The sequence below is a fragment of the Bactrocera latifrons genome, unplaced genomic scaffold (genome assembly GCF_001853355.1).
Source record: "Bactrocera latifrons isolate USDA-ARS-PBARC rearing strain unplaced genomic scaffold, ASM185335v1 scaffold_93, whole genome shotgun sequence".
In the NCBI taxonomy this organism is placed as follows: Eukaryota; Metazoa; Arthropoda; class Insecta; order Diptera; family Tephritidae; genus Bactrocera; species Bactrocera latifrons.
Window position 1 is genome coordinate 1,215,816 of NW_017537634.1, and position 21,782 is coordinate 1,237,597.

Consider the following 21,782-nt stretch of genomic DNA (forward strand, 5'->3'; position numbering starts at 1 on the left):
GTGTTTCAATTTCTTATTTAAAAGTCTTATAAATATTAAAGTAATTATGGTGAACTGTTTTGGTGTTGCCAGTCTTATAAGTTACACCATGAACTTCTGATATTCAAGTAGCCATTTATCCGGTTAAACGTATGGTTTTCCTAATACTCGAATATCGTGACTACTACTTGAATGGCGTGATCATAAGAAATAATAAAAAATATGCTTATTGGGCGATAATTGATTGTTAAAAAATGAAGGATTATTTGGTATGCGCCATGTGGATTCTATGTGATTACGGCGACTTTAAGTTTTGGCTATTCCTTAACATTTGTAATATACTGTATAATACTTCTCAGCCTATTTTATTTTTATAGCAGTTGAATTTTCTCAGTACTTTTGACTTAAAACTTCTTATACCAAACAATACCATATATCTCTCCTTACCTATGCACCAGATTCTTCGGATCTGGTACCCAGTAGGCTTTTTCTGTTCTCAAACCTCCAGATAATAACCGCTGGAAAGAAATTGACGAAAAACGCACCAGAAGAAAAAGTCTAATCGTTATAAAATTTTTTTTTATCGATATTGAAAAAAAAAAAAAGTTTCACTAAAAGTTAGTTTTGCGAAAAAAATTGTACTATATTTCCAAACAAATACATGACCTCAAGAAATATCACACACGGTGATTTGTTTTCTATAGGGAACTCTTTGGATTTTACCAACGAATATACATGAACGTTATTCTGTAAATAAATATTATAAACACTATAGAAATCACTCTCATGCAACTGTCTGTAAGTTTATGTCAATATCTACTAACTGTTAAATATGCCATCTTCATTTTATATACATACATATATAAAATTTATCATGTTTCGCTTCACTCTATCCTCTATATATAACATATTTGGTATATATTAAATTTCTGTATCTCTTGGAATATTCAAGCTAAAAACATTGGTTTACACATTTTGCTTTTTCTAAAAAATAAAAAAAAAAAAACTAATAATACATTTCTGCAGTATCATAACCAAGGTGAAATGTATGAGAAATCACTTAAATATATCAACATGGGATTCACGGGGATGTTCAGCGTTGAGACCGTACTGAAAATCATTGGATTTGGCGTTAAGGTAGGTGTTTTGCACGAATGCTTTTGCATAAAAAAGCAGCGATACAGTTATTCCGACTTGGAGGAGCTAATTCAAATAAGAAAATTGTTGTAAATGTTCCATCAAACCATGCTCAGCATATTTTCTGATGCTTTGAGCTTGCATTCAGCTGAAATTTACAATGTAAAGCAGGATTCATTATTTGTATAAACCATATATCGCAGTACAGGTAAGCCGTTCCAGAACATGAACAGGTAAGTTTTATATAGGGCTGTGGCATGTTAATCGTTATATTTAGTACTATGTATTGCCTTGAATCCGCTACTGACTACTAACAAAAAGCATGTGAATACAAAATGGCGCTTTGGTTTTTGCGATGCACGACATTAAGCACCCTTTTAAATCCATCTTATCCAAAATCTTATTTTTAGATTTATTCATACTTTTTTAGAATTCTTTGCAAACTATAAATATAATTATGACACAGTTGTCCGAAAGTGCACAATAACCAGACTTCCATGCTTTAATTTCATCAATTTAATACAAGAGAGGATGAGAGAACAACAAAACCGCTTATTTTCTAACTCTGTTTGAGTATGCCAACCAATTGCAGCTATACTTGTTGGTTGTTCAATTCACTACTTTCCAGGTTGACCATTTTGAAACCACACACTATTGCAGATTCATTTTTAATCATTCGATCAAGTTCTTAATTTGTGGTGTAATGGACAAAATTTCCAAAAAACCGGGTTTTAAAAATATTTTAAAAATTGTGCTTTCCCTTCAGTGTTTCTTAAGTAAAAAACAAAAAAAAAAAACAAAACTAATCATAACAAAAAGTGCTGAGAACTAAATTCCGCTTTCTTCAAAAAATGAGTCACCCTTTCAATTCACTTAACAACATCCTTGAAACAACTCTAACTAAGTTACAGACTATGATTTGAATGACGTAGACAAGCTGTATGTTGTTCTATGTGTATGGAAGTTAAATTTTTTTAAGCATTTATATACATATATTATTTGAAAATAAATCACAGGCTTAAGTTTTTGCCTCCGGAGTAACCTAATTGGTGTGCAAATGGAGGCAAAGGCAAAAAATAGGGATATTCACAGTTTTTGAAGTGCATTGGACAGTTAGTTCATTGCTTGGAGACAGCATAAGCGAAACAAGCTGAAGTGCTTACTTTCAATTACTATGAAATCTTGACGGTTTGCTTCCTTTTACTGCGTTCTCTTTAGATTTATACCTGTTTAAAATTTGTTTTTACTATATGTATAATATATCCTTTATTTGTCATAATCATAATTTTGCTCTTTAAGGGGTTAGATACAGTTAAAAGCAGAAAAAAATTGGCCAAAAAATTGATTTTTGATCAAATTTTGGTCTTAAATCGTTTATAAAACAATTATTTATCGCTAATCTGCTTGGCCGTTTTCGAGTAATGTTAGTCTTTGTTAATCTTTGAAAACACCATTTTGAGAAAAAAACATTTAAAGTTCGGTATGCACTTCCAAGCACTCCTTTTTCAAATTTGCATGTAACTTCAAAAATAGTCAAAGGAGCGTTACGAAATTTTCAATGTGTATTTTAAGTATATGTACGTTGAGAAAGTAAAATAAAAGTTAAATTTTTTGAAAGTTCTAATTGTATATCCCTTAACAGATTATGAGATACCTGTATGCGCTTTTTAGTAAAGACAGGCTTTCGCTCTAATGCAACGCTAACTAACATTCATATATAATCACATATCCCTACATAAATTTTATCCAAAGCTTATACCAAACATAACAGTAACCGCTCCCAATTTTGTAGAATACACCAAGCTTGCAACACCGGATTGTACACATAACCAATAACATAGCAATGCGAAGAAACTTCACATTAGATCCTTGCGGTATTTAGCTCTATGTTTACAAAAAGTTAAGAAAAATTAAAAAATGTTAAATTATCCATCGGAGATATTAGAATAGTATAACAAAGTTTGCTTAACAAATTTTAGCAGTTTTATCTGAATTATAATAAGAAAAGCTAAACTAATAAATAATAATAAAAAAAAAGTATAAAATGCCTGCAGTCCTTTTATTCATTTGTTAGTTGATTTATTAGTTTTTATTGCTATTAGTTATTTCAAGCTTTTCAATCTGCCTTCTTACATTTGCTTCTGTATCTGGGAATATGCATCCCATAAAATTTAGTAATTTAGCCCTTCTAATCTGTAGTCATATTTAGACTGATTGCTTTCTCTACGTTCGCTCACAATATTATGCCAAAAACACACATCCCCTGTACGAAATCAAATGTAAACTTGGCAGTTTAATAGTTTTTAGTAAAAATCTTTAAGTCATATTTCATACCGTTGATTCATAGATGCTCATATTTTTTCTTTTCCCTTTCCCAAAACGAAACAAAAAAAAAAAAAAAAAAATCATGTTGTTGATGATATTTTTCTGTAGTTTCATGATGCACCGCCAACTCATAGTGATATATTGACCTACATGAATCTGGTATTCACATTATTCTTCTTTTTGGAGACAATAGTAAAAGTTATAGCGTTCGGATGTACGGTAGGTAGCGCATTCATCTAATTCAGTAAGCAATTATGCTTTTTTATTATGAGGAGCTGCGAAACTTGGAAAACTGCCATTGTAAATTTCAGCCATTGCTAGGCTAACACTCAAAAATATGTGTGAAGTGATTTGCACTTGCTGTAATGAATATTTTTTTAACTGTTTTATGAAACACACTGCGATTAACAATAATTGCATTCCATTGCAGAATTTCTTCAAGGATCCCTGGAACATTTTTGATCTGATCACCGTTGTGGGTAGTATTGTCGATGCGCTTTGGATGGAGTTCGGGGTAATTATTGCACAATTATACACACTGACGCAGCATATGAATATGCTTAGCACTGTTAGCATTTTAAGTTGTTATATTTCAAGCTGTTGTCCACAAATATAATTCATATAGTCAATAATTACGATTTCGAAAGCGGATGCCATGTTAGCTTTGAATATTGTCGTTAAGCAAGTTATGCATTTCAAGAGTTCTAATTTTACATATATACATATATTATTACATAATAACTTTCAACTATAACCGCAATAATGAATGATTGCGTTTTGACGTTAGGTTTTAAAGCAAAAAAAGGTATTTACAAACATATTTAGGCGACACTTTTGTGGCATAGATTCTAAGTTACTAGCACTAGCTGCAATATGCACATACATATATTAATAATTATATGATATAATGTATAACTATTAACTTGTTGAAGCTCTGTTTGATGAGTTGCGCAATTAATGAGCCTCAGCGTTTCTCAAAGTACTAAATATTATACAAAAACGCAATAATAATAGTAATAATACAAAGTTAAGCGAAGGCGGGTGACTATCTAGTATGCTTTATAAATTAAGTATAATAAATTATTTTATATATTTCACATACTCAAAGCGTTATAAACGTATGCGATTCGATATACTTGCAGTAATAATTTTTTTGCTACTTATCTGAGAGTCAGCGCCGCAATTTACGTATTTTCCTTAAGCAAGCACTTGCAATAATTCTTAAGTCAATTTAACACATACATATGTGTATATAACATTATTATGTATATATATATTTTACAATGAATCACCGCAATAATTAATAATCATATATTTTTTAATTTTCCTTTTTCACATTTTATTTATGTACCGTCACACAAAAATGAAACCAAATACGAAATGGCGACCCATGAAACTAAACCAAAAAACAAAAAAAAACAAAAAAAAAACAAAAAAAACTTTTTAAAAATTACACAATAACCCCACTTGAAAATAATTTTAATGCAAAATTAATTTTCGAAACATAAACCCCAAATACACTTAAAAATTGCACAATTTGCCAAAATACAACATCGAAACTGTACACGACATATCGAAACCAATTTAAAAACTCCAAATACACATACATTCAAATATTATGTTATTTCTACGTACACGAATATTTCTACGAATGTTGTCCTTTTCTCTGTGTAAACAAATATGTATTATTCAAAACGAACAAAAAAATGCTTAAAAACTGATTAAAACTTCTGTATTTTAAATTTAATTTTTTTGCTGTCGTTTAAAAATTCTCTTTCATCAAACGAAACATTAAATCAAACAATTCGTTGAAACCTACCAACATTCGCAATCACAACAACATTCAAATATCAATCAATAAAAAACCTAATCTGAACAACTATCCTCTACAAATACTCATCTACAACTACAACTAAAATTACAACACCAGCACGATGTAAGTACAAAACACTACTTATTACACTAATACGATAACCATAAAATTGTTTTTGTATTTGTAAAATTTTACGTGTGTTTTCATTGTTAAAAGTCCTCTTTCGACTTATGCTTTATTGCTATTGTGTGTTTAACTAAATTCTTTTCGAAGTGTACTTAATTACTTTTAGTTTAGAAAGCTGTAAACCTAATTTGTTGATTGCTACTAACCCCTCGCTTTAAAACCATACGCAGCCAATTGAAATACTCGAGCGAAAATCGGCTTTCTTGTGAAATGTCGTACTTTTTTATTTTCCCCAGTAAGAGCTTGTACCTGAATCCTGAATGACCAAATAAGTGCGCTCTTCACTGCTTCTAACAAAAGTCATTCCCATTAGCTGATAATGGGATCTAACATTGCTAGTGCAATATGTGACTCCTGTATTCGTTATTTTTGGCTTTGTATCTGAAAATAAACTAGAGTTTTGTGCTTAAAACATCAAATACTAAAGCTTGTTTTAGACTTTCCATCAGTCGAGTTATTGCGCTATAGTCCGTTCAGTTTTTCATGCAGTGCCTGAAGGTAGCTCCGCTATTAATTACTTAGTGATAGAAAAGGCTACACTCATTTAACTCCTTGACAGCTTTTATTCCAATTAAATTTCATTAAAATATTAAGTATATTTTAAGACTCATTCCTTAAATGCTTTACAATTAAACTTATGCTTGGCACAGTTCCATTACCAATGGCTGGAATTAACTGAGCTCATAGTTTCCCCGCTGAATACTAATTTCGACCCCTTTTCTCTTGCTCGCCAGACGGTTGAGCTTCATTCCTCCTTTGGCTTAAATCTTTTCCTTTGTCTATTATACTAACAGTGTCCTCTTCATTTTGATTTCATTTCGGTTATACATTATTTGTACTTTCACTAATGCATCCCAATATTAATACAAAAACAACAAAATAAAACATTAATAATTGTACACATTTCGTACTACATGTAAAACGTAATCATTAACCGAGAACTAACTTATTCTGTACTAGAGATTTCGAGTGTATATTTAATTTGTGTTTTCATACTTTTATTTATGGAATGCTCTTACAAGTAACTATTGAGATTTTCCAACTTGCTTCTATCCAAACTTACGTAAATAACCAACATGCAACATAACTACAATTTATGCTATATTTGGGTTTATCTACAAAAAGTTCTAAGTAAAAACTTTGCTGTAAGTAGAACAAGAAAACGACACATTTACAAAACCCAGTTCATTTCCCAGTTTTGGAGCGACCGAGATGCCTTATGTTTGGAGCAAGAATTTTTTAATTAATTAAATTGGTTGAGAAATAAAAAATTTAGTTTGAATATGTAAAATTTCAGGAAAAAATCCATAATCATAAATATTCAAAAGGTCATTGGTATAGTAATTTTAAACACTTATATTACAATTATTTGCTTTATACTAATTTGAAAAAATTTCGAAATTTTATATTTTTGCTTTACAAAACACGCATTCCCACCGCCAACATTATCAACACAACATTACCATTATTTAACCAAATCTGTCACTTGTCACCGTAAATGATTTTTGAATTAAATTGCCAACATTAAATGACACACATCCTGCTCGGAAACGACACGAACTATACTTAAAATTCATCTAAAAATACGAATACAAATCAAAACTCGGAAAAAACTACTTTCGAAACCACAACCTGATACACGCATACAACAAATTCATCACCACCTACACCCACATGCGAATGGAATTTTCAACTCTTCGGTTTTGCTAAACGAAAATCATTTAATTTAAAACAAAAAACATACAAATAATTTTGCATCACACTGAAATGTCGCTGCAACAATGCTCCAACCACAAATTAATGCTACCACAATTCCACCACCACCACCACCACTACCACCCAAACCATTGATACTACACCGCCACCGTTTTCACCACGCCCACCATACCCATTGCCACTGCCATTGCCACTGCCATTGCCACTGCCACTGCCACAATCACAACCGCAACAACGCAATTGATAATCAAATGTAACAGGCAACTGAAGCAACTGTAAGTAGTCGTGAAAAGTTTTGTCTCATTTTTCCAATATTCAGACGTAAATAATCAAACTAAAAATATTTTTTGCCAAAAGTAACAATTATACCTTTACGTTCTCTACTTTTGTATAAAACTTGAACGAAAGCCATGGCGAAAAGCCGTTAGTTTTTTATCTTTCCATGCTCTCTCTTATGTTATAATTTTAAATTCGCTCCATTTATTCAAGTTGCTTCTAAATTTTCTTAATTAGTTGTAATAGTTTAATTTAAAAATTTAAAAAATTATGCGAAAGCGCACAATCCAAAAAAAAGAAATGGAAATTTAATAAGAAATAGAAGTCTATCGCAGTTTTCGTTTATTCAAAATGCTTACCACTTTCTGTTCTTCGCTTATTGAATTTATTGCTTGAAATAAAATAGTTAAAAAATCTATCTCTTTAATGAAAATATTTGAATATAACTGTCTTACAGCCAATTAGTTGCTTTAAATGCCGCCTCGGTTATCGCTCACTTTTTATTCTTCGTTATTCTTCGTTGCTTTTTGCTATTTGTATGTCTACTTGGAGTGCTTTCTTTTCTCTTTTGTTCAAATAAAATTGTTGTAATTAGCTTTACAAATCACGCTCACCTAAAAATGTCACGCAAACTAAAATAATTTTCAAGCTCTTGAGTAGTTGAAAAAGGAATTTGATTATCTGCCAAACTGCTTTCAGCCAACACTTCACTGAATTGTTACTTTGAAAGCTCACCACGAAGTACTAAAACCACTTGTACTAATAACTTCTCCACTTCTTACCTTTTCCTACCCTATCTCTTCTCGTTTATTTTATTTTAGTTGCAGTTTTGTTTACTTTCGAATAAGGTTAAAATACTTTACACGCTCATTATAACTAGTTAATAGCTAGCATACTATTTACTGCTACTGGCATGATTTAATAATATTATAAAATTGAGTTCCGTTGAATTTGCTATGCAAACCTTACGTATGTATGTAGGTAGACACCTACACCCAGCCGAAACCAACTTGTGTATGCGAAAGTAGGAAATTCAATTATAATAGAATTATAAAAGAGCTATATGCTAACGGCTTAGAAGATTGCAACCCTGTACATAGCACTTTTCGGTAGTAATCGCAGGTAATGAATTTGATAGTGAATTATTTTCATTTTCAATGGGAATTAATATATATATATAACTCCAATAGTTGTCGTAAATGAAATGAAAGAATAATTTATTACTGTAAAATCGTTTTTCAAAAATCTGGCAACCATTAAATTTAGTCCTAAATTGAATGACATCAAAATTAAAATAACCGCTTTACATTGCCTACAAGGTATTAAATTAGGCGGGCTCATTTTTTCTCACTAAACTAAGAGCAGTAATTCTTTGCATTAGATATCATAAAGTCAAACACTATTCATAATGCCTAGTTTGTCATTTTACATTATAACCGTCATGAAGTAAAAGTTCATATTTCTCCCAAAATGTTTGGCGAAAAACTCACGAAGAATCAATGCGGTGCTTTTTCGTGGTGCAAAAACCAAGAGTTGTCGGCCCATAATTCTGGCAGACAATGCATGACACTCAAATGGTATTCCTTGTTGGCAGTTTGGCCGGTCGGAAGGCATTCGAAGCGCATTCCAACTCGATAATCGAAGAAAACTGACAACATAACCTTGACTTTTGATGTGGTTTTTCGGCTTCGACTCACCTTGTTCACGACATCCTTGTTACAATTATAATACGAGTATTTCACTTACTATATCCGGACAACTTTTTCTAAAGATTGATAAATTAAAATATTGAATGTCTCGCCTTGACTGTCAATAATGTTTTGCTACCATCCGCAACTGTGTATTTATCCACATGAAAAAGGTGTCAAGTATTCGTTCTTGAAGAACACATTACCGGATGTAAGAAAATTAAAACCTTTCTTGAGTTTCTTATTCTGTCTTTTGTGCTTTCAAATTTTTTTATATATGTATATTTAGAAGGCTTTTGCGAAAATGTTTTAGAAAATGTAGAACATAATTTACGTCAAGGAAATTAAATAATGGCAGGAAATTCATAGGATATACTTAAATATATTACGTCACTCATGGGTGTAGGGCAATTTTGTAGTTTTTGAGGTACAAATAATTAGCTTGAAGGCTTAGTTAAGAATGTTAAAGCAGTGCACATAGTTTTTCGTATTGCAGCTTTTAAGGAAAGCTCATATAAATAATAGTACGGTTAAAATATGTAAATGAAAGAAATAAAGGAAATCCGGTAAGTAAGTGACGAATGGATAAAATATAGAGATATCGATAATCCTAATTTATCTTCAACACTGACGAGTTGTGTCTGAAGAAATAATACCGGTGAATTAATAATACATATTATGATAGATTCATACAAATTATTATTTTTTAATTCGATATAAGAAAAAAAACAAAAACATGGAAACATGGTTAACAAGTGTCCCTACCAAATTCCCATATACCTTGAATATCGTCAATGTTAACAACGGACATATATGTATGCCGAGCTCTCTGAATAATTTGAATATTCTTCGGAAACCAGAAGTTGTGAAAGATTTGAAATTTAAAATTGGAGAAAATTCTGATTAAATGATTATCTGTTGAACAGAATTTAATTCGAAGCCAAAGCCATGTTCACTGAATTATTGATTCGAATATATCCATGTTCTTCCTCTTGCAAGTCTCTTCGTATTTGGCGCAGTTTTTGCATTAACGCCGCTCCTTATGGTTTGCGTTTCGAATTTCTACGCAGCTTTGCAAATACAGCGTAGTTTTCCAATACTAATATCGATTCTTAAATAAATTTCAGATTATAAGGCAGTTTATACAAACCTATCTGGTAAGTGTAGACGCCAAGGACTTTGACCTAAGCCAGGAAAAGTTATTGAAAAGATAATGTCTATACCGAAAATTAGAGATATAAAAATGTAGCTAAATATATGCGCAAATAATAAGTACTTTTTTTAGACCTAATTAAATGCTTCGTGGTGAATCTCATTCCTACTTAGCAAAGGCAAGTTAATGAAGTCGAAGGTGAATAGTTTAAAGGTCGTATGTTTAAATCAAGGTATTTTCGAAAAATTATTCGATAATTTATATATTTACATAGACTTGTACTACCACAAGAAATATTTCCGACAATAAGCACTCTTAAATATCTTATTTTTATATTGCCTGGATTTTAAATCTAGTTAATATATTATTCTTGGAATAAGAGTTTTAGCTAATTAAAGCAATGCATAAAGATTAGTAGACATTTATACATTATGCAAGATTTTTAAACAATAAAATACGAATACAAAAGCGTTTATTTTTGAAAAAACAAAAATTAATTCATTTGAGTATAAAATACAAAACGATTTGTATTATAGAAATATAGTTTTAGCTGGGACCCGCTTACCTCTACAAAAGCCACCTAAACAAAGAAAAAAGAAAGCTGATACTTCTTCAGCGCATCTTTACAAAAGAAAAAATATCTGAGAATCGTGTTTGTTTTTTAAAATTTTCGAAAGTATTCGCAAACTATGGTAAAGAGTCGGTATTGGAAATCAACAACGTAATTTTTAATAACTAGTTTTAGAATATGAATGCATTCGTTTGAAGTTTGTAGCTTTTTACTAGCTTTTTGTAATGTATCGTTAGTTCTCGAACGCACATTATACATATATTGCCACGTAAAGTGCAAACGAACGTAGCATCACTTTTCATAAGATGCCAGGCGAAGGAAACACGATAATAATAAAAACCAATCATATTGAAACAAAATTTGAACTTTGGTTATAAAGTGACTATACTATATATTGGTAATATCTGACAACAGAAGCTGAAAATTGAATAACACATATATGTATGTAACATTAAGTTGTGAATCGCAAGCAATAAAAAACTCAATTTCGTTTCATTTGATGATACGTCGTTTTGCATTTTAGGTGACGATGTGTAATTTATATTTATATTGAGGAGTTCAATTGATTTTTATATATTACTATTAGTTAAGCCAGCAACTAAGGTTTTACGTTTATGCTATTGAGACGTATTTCAAACATATTTTCAGTAAATTTAGTAAAGATACTAACACACTATATAATAATATTGCTACATGACTTATGTAATTTATAACTAGTTTATTGGTCATGTCTTTGGATAAGTAGTTATTAATTGGAAAAGTAAACAAACGCTCATATTGTAGTTAACATACATATCGTGTACTGTATATCTGTATGAATTTACATGTGCATTGTTGCATTTCAGTTTGATTTATCGCATCGGGTCTCTCATATCCCTTTGGTATTATTATTACATCGTTCGTTCATCATGCGACTTATCGCTAAAATTCCCACACACCTGCTAGTTCGTATCTGCATATGTATGTGTTATTCATTTGCTTGGTTGCGATGAAGCATTGCTTGTTGAACCCTAGCGTCCATTTGAGAGCAATATAATACTTGTCTAACTGTTTAAGCGTCCCACCGTACCAAATTGTTTGTTTAATTTAACAAAAAAAAAAAAAATTTAGATATAATTTAAAGATCAAACTGCAACTTTTACAAAAATTTCAAAGATATTAATGACAACTTTTCTATTTGTTTCTTCTTTTTTTTTTTGGCAACAACAACCATACTGTCTGAATCTATCACAATTTCAAAACCAACCAAAACAATTCGTAATGAAACTTTTGTAATTGAATTGAACTGTTCTCACTACATGCACGAAATGTTTGGAACGCAATGATACCCATCATCTTTCTATATAAAATATATATGTACACGCAACGAATTCATATCAATCGCTGCAATGATGCATCCTACTTAATACAACCGCAACTGTAATCGTTGTAAACGTTATGTGTATGATGTTTTGTGGCAACCAAAAATTCAAAATTAAATATTGCATCCTTTTCTGAATGCAAAACGTACCATAATATATAAATATATACACACAACTAACATATATATAAATACTCTCACATATACGAATGCTAATTTGCACACGGATGAATAAAAACAACAACACAAACATGAAAAAAAAAATATCGAAAACTACATCAACTACACCTTGCATCGTAAAATTCGTGAATTGCAAAAAAATATATATAATTAAATGAAAATCCCGACTGCACAAACGTAAACAACTACAACGCCATGCAAAACGGGTACATATCTAATCGATTGTAAATTCTGATCGGGCCACTAATGCATACTAATTAATTGATAAACACCATGTCAAACCAATGGTAATACAAATTTGTTTCCATGTTTTCCAGGATGTAAGTAAAAACAACAACAAAAGTTACAATTATTTCCAAGAGACATTTATTCTTACAAATTATATACGTACATGTCCACTAGTTGCCAATTCTCACATAACCAACAAATTTGTAAAATAGCGTAAATTTAGTCGATGAAAGTTAAATCATTACAATAGAACTTCATTCCAATAATCTTGATTCATAGCTTCCCACTATACCCTAATGTTCGAAAACTTGACATAGTTTAGCTTAGAAAACATGCAATTTGCTATGATGGCTTTTTGACTCCCGTTTATTGGTTTGTAATACGCTTAAATAACGACAAGTATAAGGAAATACAGCTTCAATCTTCATAGGTTAGGTTAGATTAATCTGGTAGGCCCAGATGGAGTTCAGTTGTTAGGTCCAAGAGGAGTAGTCAGTCATCTTTTAGGATGCCTGCGCTTGACGCGAGTTTTAACAGACTCTGCGGCCTCACAATCGATACCTCCTCCAGTGCAGCATACTGTGAGGAGGCCAGATGCTACTAGCGCAGTCTTGCCAAAGCGGAACAAGTGGACCATTGTTGATCCATTGTTTTCGTGGTGCCCTGCTCTAGACAGGGAGACAATACTTCATAGCGAAGGTTTCTGAAAAATTCAATTTGACCACGGCTATTATTTACTATTATACTTTACTGACAGTTCCAAATTTTGTGGTGCTGGAAAAATTCAATTTTACTAAAGCCAGAAACGAAGGAAAAAACTTTTCGATTTAACTATTTAGTCTCTTCCAAGGGGTCACATAGGTTCACTCGGGTAAAAAACTACATTTTTCAACACCTTTTTTCTGATATCAAAAATAAAATATTTTATTTGAAATTTTTATTACTACAAACATACCTCTTAACAAAGAAATTCTGAAAGTTTTGGAAAATATTTTAAACTCGGTCATTGCGACGCCATTTCCTGTGACACCTCGGAAAAAAGGTGCGCCCGCGTTGACAGGATAACTCCTCACAGTATCATCTACAGTGAAAAAAAATATATATATTATTGAAACCTTAACTTAGAACTTGGAGAAAGGAAAACCAAAAATTTAATTTTTTGTAGACATTTTTACAGAAAAAAAAAATGAAATTTTCAGTTTTGACATTTTGTTTCCAAATAGTTCGAATCGAAAAACAATCCTTTGTCTAAGTCGTTAAGAATTGTATATCGGACACCTGTGTAAAATTTCATGAATATCGCTCAGTAGTTCTCGAGAAATCTTGCCAACCGACTTCAAAACCACAGTTGCAAGAAAAATGCGTTTGAAGACCTAGCCTAGCTAGCCTCGACCGCACATGTTCTCAAGGCTATATCTCTAAAATTATTACTCGAATCAACTATAGAATTGAGGACAATATTCTAGAGGTGTTGTAGAATTTAATAAGAATACAAATGATCGGCTTTTTGAAATCCGTAAATTCATGTAACCGCTTAAAACCTGTTAACTGCAGTAACGCGCACGCCTGTTATCATTCGAACATGACGAATGTTAAGAATCTACTAATTTGTAGTGACTACCCATGACTGAAGCATTTTTTGTGAAAACAAAAAATTGAAAAACTTTCACAGTAACACGAAATGTCGGCAGGTATACAAGCAAGAATAGTTAGAAACAAATTATAGGTTTGTAGTTTTTGTAGGAACGCGTGTAACAAAACTTTCTATTCTTTTTATTTTACTGTATCTGAACTACAGCACCTTATACTCGATTCACGATATACTACTAGATTTTATTTGCTTGTTTTGATACTCCAACAAACTCGCTTATGCATATACTGTTCTACCATTTCGCATAGAAACTTATCGTCATATAAAGTGCAAAGCGCATAATTAACATCTATTTACGAAATTGATATACATACATATATGTATTTCACTGTTGAAATAAGAAAAATTTTTTATCGACATTTTGCATTTCAAATGACGCTAAGTATACTGTTATGTACATACCACAGTTCAACTGCTTTTTACGCTCAAAATGTTATTGGCCTCTTCTCGGCTCTAAGTGTACACATGTATATTGTCAACTGCTGGAATTCCGATTTTTATAAATGTCACTTTAGTTCTCAAAACCCTTTGAAATTTATGGTTATTATATGTTTACTTAAATCTCTTATCTTTAGGCAGATAGGTCATTAGTTTGTAACATAATGCTACACCTGCAGATAATGGATTCAAATGCTCTAATTTATTTAAGAAATTATGTTTGTATAGATCGTAAATATCCTGCTTAATAACGTTATATATTCTATCCTTCGTATTGCGCTAAGTAACCTTATAATATTGAATTTATATTTATAAAGTATATGCTAACGCATTACCCTACTTCTAACTAGTTTATTAATGTACATATTCCTTATATTCTATAAAGCAATAGTAGTGCTATTTTATACCAAAACTATTTTAAGTATAATTCCCTTTAATGTGCGCATATTCAAACTGTCACTACTGCTATCATATATTACTACGTGTAGTGCCCTAAAACGAGAAATAATATTTGAAGAACATACGTATATTTAAGCAGCTACAAGCGTAATCACGAGGCCAGCAGCTCAGCAACAACGGCACAGTCGAAGGGTTGCATGCGCACAGCACGCTGAAGAAGCCACTGCGAGGCGGTACACGTCTTGGCATGGATGCTGTTGCGTGCTACCATAAATACTTGTACTACTAAGCCATACCCACCCAGCCGTATATAAATATATGGAGTTAATGAAACGGGTCAACAGCAGCTGCGGGTATGCAGTAGTCACAGATCTATGGTAGACACGGAAAGTCTGTGCGTAAAATATTTTGGTCTAAGACGCAATGCATTGCACTATACACGCGCCTGTTTGCGTGTATGGAAATGATAGCATTAAACTACAAACGGGCTACAACTCAAATATTGAATTAGTGTGACAATCAGACCTCCAAATTGGTTTAACATCCCCTTACGACAAGCTAACACACTTAGGTTTTCTAGAATACGACTATCCTATAATACTTATGTTGTAATATTTTACGTATCGGCTTTTTATACTATAGCACCTTTAGTTTTGGCATAATTTGGCATTTTGAAAATATAAAGATTCGGTGTACGATTTTTCTATTTTACTGAGAGTATTTTTTTCATAAACGTATGTATAATTAAGAGCGAATTCGGCATTTGTACAAAATTACAAAATTCTGACTACAATTATTTTTGAGAATGTCTACTAACATAATATTCACACTCACTTTGTTAAATTACTATTGAATAGCGAATATTATGTGTAATTGGTGTGTAAATTTTTAAATTTATTACGTATTTTTTTCTAAAATATAAGTTATGTCAAAATTTTAAAATTTTACTCGTAATGTCTTGATCATTATTTCACCATTTATTAGTATTCCAAATTAACATTTTTACTTAAAGAACGTATGATTAACAATTTTACAAAATTTTGTACGTACCACTCACTTACCACTAGTAAAACAGTTCAAATCAATAAGTATCTAACTCACCCCTGATAGTAAACAGATACAACAAAAAAAAAAAAAAAAAATATTTGCTGAAAAGCAAGGAACAACCACACTGCCTGACAAATAAAACCGTTACACAAATTCACGAAAAAGTGCTCGCTAATTGTGTTCTGTTTGTTTCTTTCATTTCTTGACCAAAAATATTTTACAGTCGAACTCAATCAACGTTGGCTTCCTGCGTTTATTTCGTGCGGCGCGTCTCATTAAATTACTCCGTCAAGGATACACGATACGAATCCTGTTGTGGACATTTGTACAATCGTTCAAAGCACTTCCATATGTCTGTTTGTTAATAGCCATGCTCTTTTTTATTTATGCTATTATTGGAATGCAGGTAAGTGTGAAATGAAAACATGAAATATCATCAAAACATAACAATAAAATCTAAAAAGTACTTACCGCCTTTAAGAAATTTTTTTCATTTCTTTATTGAAAATACTTGACTATTTCATAAAACTTTTTCTTTGCATATAATTTTGTGAGTTTTTTTATTATTTTATTGAATTTGTTTTTATTTGAACTTTTTATAATATAAGTCGTTTAACTTGTACATTTTTATCAAAAGTATATGGTTGTGGTTAGGTCAGTTTACTTTCTTAATTTCATATTTCTAGTGTGGTGGGTTAGTGAAAATATGAAAGAAATAGCTGGCATAATTTCATCATGTTTTTAAATGATTATGAATACATCCTTTAGGGAAGTACATTTAGAGAAACTTTAGAGTAAAGGTTTTGTTAATAAATATTATGGAACTCATTTATAAACAACGAAAATCAGGTGGCACGAAAAGACTTTTATGACATGCTTATAACTTTCTAATACTAACTGCTTTTGTTCATAAGATATACTTAAGCTCACCTTATGAAACCTTACTAGATTTCAATTATAAAACTTTTTGTTTATAAAACTACTGCCTTTTCATAGCAGAACGCAGGAGGGCTAGAAGAATAGTTTTTCAATTAAAATTCGATTTAATAATACAATGACTTCTAAGGTTTGGATATTGTGGTTAACATTTTGCTTCATAACGGGCCCAAATTTCTTCGATTAGAGTCTGAGAATAGTGAAAACTTACCGGGAGAAGATTCTGAAAACATTGTACATGAAAAAAAATTGTGACATCGCTTTTACTGATTTGAGTCACGAAACTATAGTTGCCAACTTTTAAATTTTAAGAATCACAAAAAACTTAAAAAAAGGTCCTTTAACGAATCTATAAAATATTTCGTCTCTATTGATTAAAACTTTTCATCACAAAATAGTTTTGAAGTCTATTTCCCCATCAGTTTCAACTTAAATGGCGAACTTTTTCAAATTTGCGTTGAATACGTGTTCTTAAGAGTCGAATGGTAAAATTCGCCAATTCTCAAAAGAATTCACACCAGCAAAGATTTATTACATACATCATAGCGTGAATCCAGAACTTTAAAGTGAATTGAGGATAGCGCCATTGACGGCCAAAATATCGATTAAGCAAATATTTCATCTCCCCTACTATCCATATAAGCCTAAGTTTCAATTGGGTTAATACAATTCCAGTGCAGATGGTCTATTAAGCATTTTAAAATTACTGGAGAGTGTAACTCTTTATTAAATACAGTAATGTCTTGGGTTTAAATATTTCGAATTACTTCATGTTCCTAACTATCTATAGTTAAAAAGGATCACTCAACCATCGTGTTTAGCGTTTTAATTATAAAAAGCACCTTGTGGTCAAATCATCTATGAACGAAATCCGAGATCGATTATAAATTTGGTTCAACAACAAAATTTTTTCTGTGTCTTCGTCCGGAAAAATTCGGATACACATATTCAGGAAAATTGGTACAGATGTTCCAAGGGAGAGTAAGATTAATATACATAAATTGATAAGATACACGCGCCTTCGTAATCCAATTGGCTTTTCCGAAAAATTAATGTTGGATTCCTTCGTAAAAGTTTTTAATATATAATTAATAATTAATATAGTTTTATACTCTTCTTCTTCTTCTTTACTGGTTTAGAAACCAATTACGCGGTTATAACTGTTTCTTCTTTTCACAATTTGGCACCAATTCGAAAAACCAAATGCAGCCAGGTCCTTCCCATCTGATCTCTCCCTGCTTCCCCCGGCAGGAATACACGATTTCAAAGTTATGACTGTCAACAGTGACGTGGGGGCCAAGTCGCGAGTGCGACGACTGTTTGTTTGGTGACAGGATATATTCTCCTTGTCCTGGTTCACTACCAGACCCATTTGCTCCGCCTGCTTATTCAACTAACGTCGCGCTTGTTGAAGCCAACGATATCAATATCAAAGTTGTGCGCCAGCAGCAGCAAACTTTTATAAAAGACTGCGCTTTCTCTATTCAGCTATGCAGCTCGAATTATTCTTTTCAGCAGTTTCACACAATACACTCGATAGAACCTGATCAGCGCCGTTGAGGAAGTCTATCCAACGGTAGTTGTGGTCTCATTTTTTGTGGATAGGGCGGAGCACACTTAAATTCCAATTGTCGGGCATGCTTTCATCTGACCATATTCTACAAGGAATCTAATACATGCTTCTTATCAGTTCCTAGCCGATGTATATTTTAAATACTTCTGGCGACCATCCATTGGCCCCCCCACTTTGTTGTTCTTCAGATGGGTAATTGCTATTCGAACTTCTTCATAGTCGGGCAATGGAACGTCTGCTCCGTCGTTATCGATTGGAAAATTGGGTTCACCATCTCCTAAATTACCTCCGCCCGCTGTCGGCCAGCTTGTGAACTTCTTCTGACTCACGCATTTCGACCTCTTTTGTTTTGTCTGCAAATGCGTCTCGCTTCCTTTTTCAACTCTCGGTATGTGTCCCATCCTGCACTTTTGTAATCACCTGTAAGTAAGTCTTTGCTTTAATCTTTGCAAATTGCGTGAGCTTAAAGTGTTTGGTTTTCTCCAACTTTGTCCTTCTCTACATGTTTGAATTTAACACAAATGTTCAAAATTTAAATTACACAAAAAATATGCCATCTACCAATTGTTCGACAGCTGTGACCTCCATAGATGTCTATTTTAAAGCTAAGTTTTAGTTGTCCACAAATAATACTCTGTTTTTGGGCCTTATTCTCATTATAAGATATAGTTTATATCTTATCCAGCTTATTGATTAGAAATTCAACTCTGTAAATAGGAACAGAAGTACAAAAAAATATATTTTTAATGGTAGACATTCTTGCTGCAATATTTGCACGCCATTCCAAGTGACAGACATTCTTTTGATCGCGGTTATAAATGAAGTGAGTTGTTAAGTTAATTGATAAATTTTAAGCAGTTTTCTTGAAACTCTTAACAAAACCTTTATTTTTCTAGCCTAAAACATTGTAGTGTCCATTCTTTTGGAAACTCTCGTAGAGTTTAAAATATCTTATTATTCTAGCGTTACTCGGTGGTCTCATCAACTCATATAGTAGCGCTTTCTCAAATTGGCAACAAATAATTGATTTCGAAAACTTAAGTAGTCCAAGTGTCCCGTTAGTATGTTGATGAAAAACCGAGAGCGTTCATATTAACTAGTAGAGCAAGTAGTTACATAGCAATATCTTTATAGCATAGGATTTCATCTCTATACTGATAACATGATTAATAATCTTTTGTTATATTTATATTTATATATTGTACAAATACTAAATAACGATTACCAAACTGAAAATGATATGTCAACGCTCAAATTACAAACAATTATTGCAAATGCAAATCAAATAAATATGACGAACAAAAAACCGAAAAAAAAAACTAAAATGCATTAATCGTTAAACCGAAAACGAAATGGTTAAATGTGTGTAATTTAAAGGTTTTTGGAAATATTAAATATGATCCGGATACGCAACTCAACCGTCACAATAATTTTCAGTCATTCTCCGGTGGAATCATGCTGCTTTTTCGGTAAACAAAAACAATGTTGACTTAAAACAAGTATTGCCAAACAAAGTAATTATTTATTACAAGTAATATTGTTTACAAGTAAAGTTACTTAAAAATTCGTATATATTACATATACCCGTATAACTACTAATATTTACTATTTATAATATTTGCATATAAGTACATATATACTATATGATATTTGTATTTGTTGCCGTTGCTCTTTTGAATAGTGTTGGCGTTGTTTTTGAACGAAAAAAAAAAAAATAAACTTACAACAGTAATATTTATTGCATACCCAAACCTACTTACAAAATATAATTCAAGAGTTCTCACATACATATATACTAGAACATGCATACAAATACATTGCAAAACAAGTTTCTTTGGGGGATAGTCTAGTATTTACAGTAGCTAGTACACAGTATACAAATATCGTACGTACATATATATATTTATATATATCGAATAGAGTTAATTATTTTTTCGTTGCTCTCTCGAGTTGTTGTTTGAGGAATGTCATTAAACTAAATATTTACGTACAGTTTTGAATTTATACAACGACTTTTGAAAAATTCCTTTTCATACCATTTTATGTATATAAATACATATGTATATTGTTTGGGAAGTTGTAAAAACACCACCACAAACATATTAAGCCCGTAATTTAGAAACAAAATCAAGTAATAAATGTTGAAATAAATTAAAATCGTACCGAACAAACGTAGTTGGATATTTGTTTTAAACATTGCCGTTAAAATTAACAAAAAAGTAAAGTAACATACATACATACATACATATATGTAGTTTAACGTATAGACAAGAGTGTTTGAGAAGTTCGATGGAGGTTTTTAATACACTCTGGAGTTCTAACACACTCACACACACACAGAAAGCGCCACCACAATCATAAACCCTTACAATGTTTGTACAAAGCCACCCTTCAACATAATTTGCTAAAATCACAAAGAATATTTGTAGTAATTGTTGAAATTAAATGCTGTTTGAATTTCTCACCGGGGCTGTGTCACGATCGTAAACACATTTTGTGCTTACTGTACTCACATCCCCACTTTTACCCAGTTTTCTGTTTCGAGTATTTCTAACCCCACTACAAATGTAATTATTGTAAGCAGTTTCAGTTTCAGTTTAAGTTTCCTATACATGATTTATGCAGTAGAAGGCTTAGAACGTTCGTTTCACTTAATTATTTGGTTTTCGTACAAAGTGTCGACCAGCATACAAACACGAACATAAAAACAGTTTCATGACAAACCAATTGTATTTATAAGCATAATTTCTTTTAATGCCAAATTTAAAGAAGTAATCTAGCGATAACAATTAAATCAAATTCGAATATGTTTTCGTACTTAAATCGATTGTTTGTTATGTAATTCCTTTGGTTTGAGTTTGTTCATAATTTTCCAGCTTTTGTATCACCATTTTTGTTTCATTTCTTCTACAAATAAAAAAAAAAAACAAAAAAAAAAAAAACAATAGTAGAACAAAAACTGATTTTTTATTAAAATTAAATCACATTCGCTACATGCATAGGTGTTTGGGAATATCAAACTAGATACAATGGATAATACCATTACTAGGCACAACAACTTCCAATCATTTATACAAGGCGTCATGTTGCTATTCAGGTATGTAAATCTAGTTTCGCTGGACTCTT

The 21,782-nt window shown here is 31.6% G+C and overlaps 1 protein-coding gene across 4 annotated transcripts in view; it reads left to right on the plus strand.

Moving 5' to 3' along the window:
* The window catches only part of LOC108977647 (voltage-dependent calcium channel type A subunit alpha-1), a 120,527-nt gene that overhangs the window by 69,766 nt on the left and 28,979 nt on the right, over positions 1 to 21,782 (plus strand). For all 4 annotated transcript variants that reach the window (XM_018947427.1, XM_018947430.1, XM_018947428.1 and 1 more), the window contains 4 exons: positions 1,006 to 1,116; positions 3,872 to 3,955; positions 16,371 to 16,553; positions 21,659 to 21,753. In XM_018947427.1, coding sequence (XP_018802972.1) covers positions 1,006 to 1,116; positions 3,872 to 3,955; positions 16,371 to 16,553; positions 21,659 to 21,753 — 473 coding nt within the window. The remainder of the gene's footprint in view (positions 1 to 1,005; positions 1,117 to 3,871; positions 3,956 to 16,370; positions 16,554 to 21,658; positions 21,754 to 21,782) is intronic.